Raw genomic sequence first — 5,887 nt, 5'->3', positions numbered from 1 at the left:
GTCTCAAATTTTAAGTTCAAAAGGAAAAGGGGGCGTGTGTGGCTTGAATAGCTCTTAGGAAGGGTGGGGAGGGTGGGGGGGATGGGGTTAGAAAGAGGGGTGGGTGGGAGGTCCATCTTATTATAGCAAATTCAAAAAAAAACCTTTTCCATTTTAAATATTCACAATAAAGTAACTTCTAGTCAGTGTGACTCACGATTTATTTACAAAGAGCCGTCAACAGGTTACTTTAGGGGCACCGCAGTCTGCGGGGGAGAAGCGTCCCTCTGGGCAGCGGTGGCGGCCGCCCTCCCGCCCGCGGCGCTCCGAGGTCCCCAGGCGCGGTGGGCGTCGACCCTCCAAATAACACCGCTCCTCGCCCGCCGGGAGAGCGCCGGGTCGCAGCGCCTGCGGACCGCGCAGGGCGCACCCGGGGCGGGGAGAGCCGTCCCGCCGCGGGTTCCGTTGTTTTTTTCTTTTTATTTTTTTTTATGCAGTGCATTTCGTGGCAGGGTCCCCCTCCCCTTCTCACCCACCCCTCGAGGCCCCGCCCCAACTCTAGGTTAGAAAAATAGATATGTACATCTGGGAGCGTAGCAAAGGACCCGCGCAGGAGAGGCCTGGCACACCTGGCCCGGAGGGGCGGGAGTGGGGTCCCCGAGGCCGAGCCGCTGGCTCCGGGGGCGCGGGCGGGCGGCGGCCCAGGCGCTCAGGACGAGCTCTCGTTCTCGGACGCGTGCAGCAGGAGCCCGCCGGCGCCGCTGCTGGACTTGTGCTTCTTCAGCAGCTGCGTGATTTTCTCGTCGTCCGAGTTGGGGTCCAGGGGCTTGTTGTAATCGTCGTCCTCCTCTTCGTTCTCCGACGCCCCCTTGAGCCGCTCGGTCTCCGAGTCCTGTTTCTTCTTGGCTGTGGCCATCTCGGCCGCGTGCTTCTTCCTCCACTTGGTGCGGCGGTTCTGGAACCATACCTGGGGGCCGCGAAAGGGTGGACACAGGGACGGGGATGGGTGCGTGGACCGTTAACTCCAACAGACTCCAGTCAGGCTGCCACTCCCACGTCCCCAAGTTGCTCCTGCGGGGACCCCCACCCCCCACTCCCCCATCCCGGACTGCCTGCCACCCTCCCTCCGGGACCTCCCTTGTCTGGGCCGTCAAAGTCAGTCTCCCTCGCCCCGGGGCGCCTCTGACTAACAAGCACCAACAGACAGACTGCCGTTGCCATAGCGACAGGAACACAAGGGTATTGAGGTTGTCAGTGAGCGATTTCTCCGAGGAGTAAAAACAAAACTAGGAAACTTGAAAATGAGTCTCCCTAAAAACAAGTCCGCTTTTCTTATATTCTCGTTTGAAGTAGAAAAACTTTCCCCACTTCCTACAGTTGTCCCCTATGGCTGTGATTTTACTTCTTTACTTTCTTGAATTAGGAACTCCAGGCCATCTGTAGTTACTTTTCCATGTGATCTGGTGAGGAAGGGGAGCGAAGCGGAGAGAAAAGACATTGATCTGCCCCAAATCTCTCTGCTCTCTTTGGCACTTTTAGAAGTCCTCTGTTTTGCTTATCTCAGGCCTGAATACACACGGACGTGGTAGATAACGTTCCCTCCCCCATCAGCACGCGCTGCAAGGCGAGGTGCTATAAATTGTGAGGGGTCTGTTAACACACAAGCACTGGCTCACTAACAATCGCCAAGCCAAGCGCGTGGAAATAGTGAGCATTTCCATGAAAATCATGCCTGTAATTTGTCTCTCTCTAGTTTACAGTTTCTCATAAAGCCAAAGTGAAGGCTAGCATTGTCGTGTTTATCAGTTGCAGATCTTTTCATTTATTCCCAGGCCAATTCTTTTCAATATTACTTTAATATTGTTCCTTCATAATTCATTTTATACACGGATGTTGTTTACGCCCAGTCCTGTTTGACACCACATTTGATAATGCATATTTTAACCTAAAGTTTCAGCGATAAGCAATCAGAGTCCCCCAAATATGGAACTATTCTCTTTAATGTTTCTGAACTGTTCTGTATTTTATCTGGAGAATTGTAGTTGCTCAAGTGAATCTGATTTTCTTTACCCAACTATAATAATTCACTTTTAGACATTCAGACATATTTACATGAAAAATGAAGACCTCCAGGATACCATGGCGGCCCTCCACCAACTTCCTGCAGGAATGGAATAACTGTAACTGTGAGAGTAGTCTAACGGTCACATTCAATATCACTCCTGAAATGTGGTTTATGATGCTCATCCAGGAGGAAATAACACTCTACCAGTAGACATGGCTAATGCTATGGCTACTTAACTGAAAGAGCAACAATATAAGTAATGAAAATGGACATGCACAGGCTCCTAAAGAAACAAATAAAATTAACTGAAAGGAAGGACAAAGGAGAGAAATGGAAATATAGGAAGTCATTAGATTTCCTTAAGCCAGCTAGCTCAATTTATTTTTCAGGGGCGGGGGTGGTGGTGGGGGGGAGTGCCTAAAAATATGATTCCTGGATATTAACTTTACAACTCAATTATGAGCCAAAATATTTTCATTATAAATTGTCATAAAATAGCAAAATAGCCTCAATCTGTTAATAAATTTATTTGTAAGCACCAATTCGATAATAGAACGATGCTATTGGTTCATTAAGAAAGTTACTATTCCCCGGCGATTGCCTTCAGCTAAGCTGAAAGTAGGTTCACCAGTGGAAATGGCTAGATCCCGTGTAGTTATCTTCTTTAAAACCAGCCGTATAAAAGGATAACCTAGACACACCAGAAGGCCCCTCTACATTAGGAAACTATGTATAACTAGTGGGACCTGAATTGACAAACATAACGTTGGCTATCTCTGTAAGTAGAGTAAAGAGAAGCTGTCTATCGGCTGGGATCTATGTTCAGGGCTGAAATTTCCGTGATGCCTTTATTCTCTGATAATGGCGAGTTCCCCTAGCACATGCCACTATCTAGATCAACCTAATTTCAAACCGGGAGCGAGGGGTGGGGCGTTGATTTCTTTTGTTCATCAAGAGTTTACCCACCGGGAGCTCCCTAGGTCCTTTGTAAGCCTCCCTCCCCCCTCCCTCCTCCTTCTTAGGGCTCAACTTCTCACTAGGCTGCCTGGACCAGAGGCCCAGTCCTGGAGGTGTGTGTGTGTGTGTGTGTGCGCGCGCGCGCGCGCGCGCACCCGCACAGCGTGCAAGGCTTGACCCCCCCCCGAAGGTTTTCGAGGCCCGCTCACCTTGACCTGACTCTCTGTCATGCCCAACGAATAGGCCAAGCGAGCCCTCTCCGGCCCCGCCAAGTATTTGGTTTGTTCGAACGTCTTCTCCAGCGCGAAGATCTGCTGGCCGGAGAACGTGGGTCTGGTGTGTTTTCTCTTCCCGTCTTTGTCCAACAAAATGGATCCTTGATCTACGAAAAACAATAAACAAGTGGAGAGAAGAGAAGGCTGTTAAAAATCAGTACCTTTTCAGAGAAAGGAACTTGAAACACCCTGGGCGTGCGGAGGAAGAAAGGCTGAGTTCAGTTCCAGAAGGAAGGCAAGAGAGTCCAGGTGCTTCTAGTCCTGCGGCGGGCCTTTTTTTTTTTTTTTAATGCCTATCTGTTTAAAAATACCTGGAGGTGTTGGTAGCGGCGGTAAGTCACCTGCCCAGCACAGACCTCTAACAGTGAGGGGAGTTACCCCTAAAGTTTGCAGGAGTCAAGTCCCCAGGCTTGACATTCTGGAGGATGGGGACCTCTAGTCCACCGGATGCTCCCTTGGCCCCGAAGTTTGCATTCGGGTGACTAGGGTGTTTGGAATTTTTTGTTTTGTTTAGTTTTTTGCTTTAAACGCTTCCCTAACTTGTGTCTAGGAAGTGCCAGGGAAACAAAAGACGCCTTGTTTTTGCTCAAATCGCCCAGTCTAAAGCCCTCGCTCTCACGGCGAGAGGAAGGGGGCCACCGCCATTGTTGGCCCTCCCTAGGCGGCCGGCCACCGCTGCGGATACAAAAGGGTTTCCCTTACACCTGCACCTTCTAGGGCCGCCTCCCGCACGCCGGTTTGGCCCCGGAGCTCCCGCCAGCTCCCGCAAATTCCTGCAGTTGCTGGCACTGGGCTGCAGAAAGGAGTCCAGGGACTTGGAAAGACTTTGGCGGCTATGTCAAAAGCGGAGAGCAGAGCGAATAAAGGGCATCGGGCTGGGCCCTGAAAGCCACCAGGCCAGCTGGGAGACTCCCCCGCGCTTTGGCAAACGACCCCGTAGTCAGGCGTGGGGTAGAAGCAACTCAGTTTGCCTAAAGCCAGGTCGTGGCGGGAGTTAGCATTTTGCCCTGGGCCCCTGTCTTTTCTCCTCCCTCCTTCCCTTTCTGGTACTAAAAAGTTGGAGGCCTGGCGTTCCTCTAGGTACCTACTCCCTAGGGCGGGCTGTGGCTGTGGGAAAACTCGCTGAGGGCTCCTCCGGGGACCGCAAGTGGGTCGAGGGGGCAAAGGTAGGAGTGGGAATCCCAGAACCGAGGCATGAATGCTCACTGTCGCTCCGGGTGGTGACAGGCTAGTCGCTGCCGGGCCCCACCAATTTGCAGAGGCTCTGGGGCCCGGCCTGCGGAGGCGAAGCGGGCCCCTCGCCCTGTGAGCAGGAGGCGAGGAAAGCCCAGGGAGTCGGCTGGGGCGCAGCGGCCTCTCCACTCCTCACCTCCCTAAAGGGCCAAGACCCGCGGCCCCCGCCCGGCCAGCAGCCTGGGCTCTGGAGCAGACGCCCGCGGCGGTGCATCCCACGCGGACACACGCACAGCACCCCGCCGAGCGTGCCCAGGCGCTGGGGCGCTGGAGAGAGCTCAGGTGGACCTGGTGCGCTCCGGGCAGCGAGAATCCCTCCCCAGGCCACTCCGGCCTGGCCGAACTCTTGGGCCGCCGGGAAGGCAGCCGGATCGGTGTGCACACCCCGGGCCGTGACCCGGGCGCCGAGCGCGGCGGCGGCCGTACTCACGAGGGGTGCAGGCCAGGCGTGCGTCCCTCCAGGGCGGGCTCTGCATCACTCCGGGCCAAAAGATGGGCGTCCTGCCGGGCAGCTCGGCCAGCGGCTTGGGGTAGCGGCCCACGGCAGCCACGGCCGCGGCGCTGGGGCTGAAGTAGAGCCCGGGCGGCGGCGGCGGCGGGCTCAGGCTGCTGAAGCGGGGCAGGCCGGCCAGCAGCCCGGCCGGGGAGGAGGCGGCGGCCGCGGCGGCAGCGGCGGCCGCGGCGGCGGCCGAAGCGGAGGAGGCCGAGGCCGAGGAGGAAGAAGAGGAAGACGAGCCGGAGGGCGAGGCCGAGGGCAGCGCGGCCCCCGAAGCCACGGGCATGGAGGGCCGGCTCAGGATGTCGTTGATGCCGTGCGGAGTGGCGGCCGAGAGCTGCTGCGGGGGGCTGCCCAGGGACGAGAGCCCCCCCGCGGCCGGGGGCTTCAGGCCGCCGGGGTTGTGGGCGCCCAAGGGCGGGGAGGGCGACGAGGAGGACGAGGACGAGGACGAGGAAGAGGAGGAGAGGGGCCCGGGGGGCAGCTGGGAGTAGGCGGGGGGATACAGAGGGGTCTTCATCTCGGCCATGCTGTGCAGAGCGGCCAGGGGCGGGCTGCTGAGCAGGAACGCGCTCTGCCGGGTGCCCTCCATTGCCCCCACCGCTAACATCCCACGGCCCGGCCGGGGCCCGCAGCCGCTCCGCGAGGGCGCCGGGCGCAGCCTTCGGCGAAGCTTTGGGCAAAGGGGAACGCCGAGGGAGCGAGGGAGAACTCGCCCGGCGCACCGGGAGGCGACCTGCCAACTGGACCGAGGCCGCCGCCTCCCCGGCCTGAGTTGCTCTGGGAGCCGCGCCGCGGAAATGTCCAAATGCGACCCGCGGGAGGCGGTGGCTCCTCCAGGCGTGAGCGCGGCCGAGTGGGTCGCGCTGTCTTTTCGCTCTG

At 57.0% G+C, this 5,887-nt stretch overlaps 1 protein-coding gene across 1 annotated transcript; it reads right to left on the bottom strand.

Annotated features, from left to right (window-relative positions):
* Nucleotides 1-569: 569 nt before the first annotated feature.
* Nucleotides 570-5,615, bottom strand: NKX6-1 (NK6 homeobox 1). The gene is made up of 3 exons (XM_075544900.1): nt 4,940-5,615; nt 3,211-3,383; nt 570-946 (listed from the first exon to the last, which is right to left on the bottom strand). Exons 1-3 carry the CDS (start codon nt 5,613-5,615, stop codon nt 689-691), a joined length of 1,107 nt encoding a protein of 368 aa, XP_075401015.1. The 3' UTR covers nt 570-688.
* Between the last annotated feature and the right edge of the window lie 272 nt (nt 5,616-5,887).

This window comes from Tenrec ecaudatus, chromosome 3 (assembly GCF_050624435.1).
Source record: "Tenrec ecaudatus isolate mTenEca1 chromosome 3, mTenEca1.hap1, whole genome shotgun sequence".
NCBI lineage: Eukaryota > Metazoa > Chordata > Mammalia > Afrosoricida > Tenrecidae > Tenrec > Tenrec ecaudatus.
Note: the sequence above shows the minus strand (reverse complement) of the source record. Positions and strands in the feature narration are given on the sequence as shown.

Excerpts from the sequence above, each read along its gene's own strand:
- NKX6-1 (XM_075544900.1), bottom strand. The coding sequence starts at position 5,615 with ATGTTAGCGGTGGGGGCAATGGAGGGCACCCGGCAGAGCGCGTTCCTG. Across the intron at positions 3,384-4,939 it reads ACGCCTGGCCTGCACCCCTC|ATCAAGGATCCATTTTGTTG; the intron begins GTGAGTACGGCC and ends TGTTTTTCGTAG. Across the intron at positions 947-3,210 it reads TGACAGAGAGTCAGGTCAAG|GTATGGTTCCAGAACCGCCG; the intron begins GTGAGCGGGCCT and ends CGCGGCCCCCAG.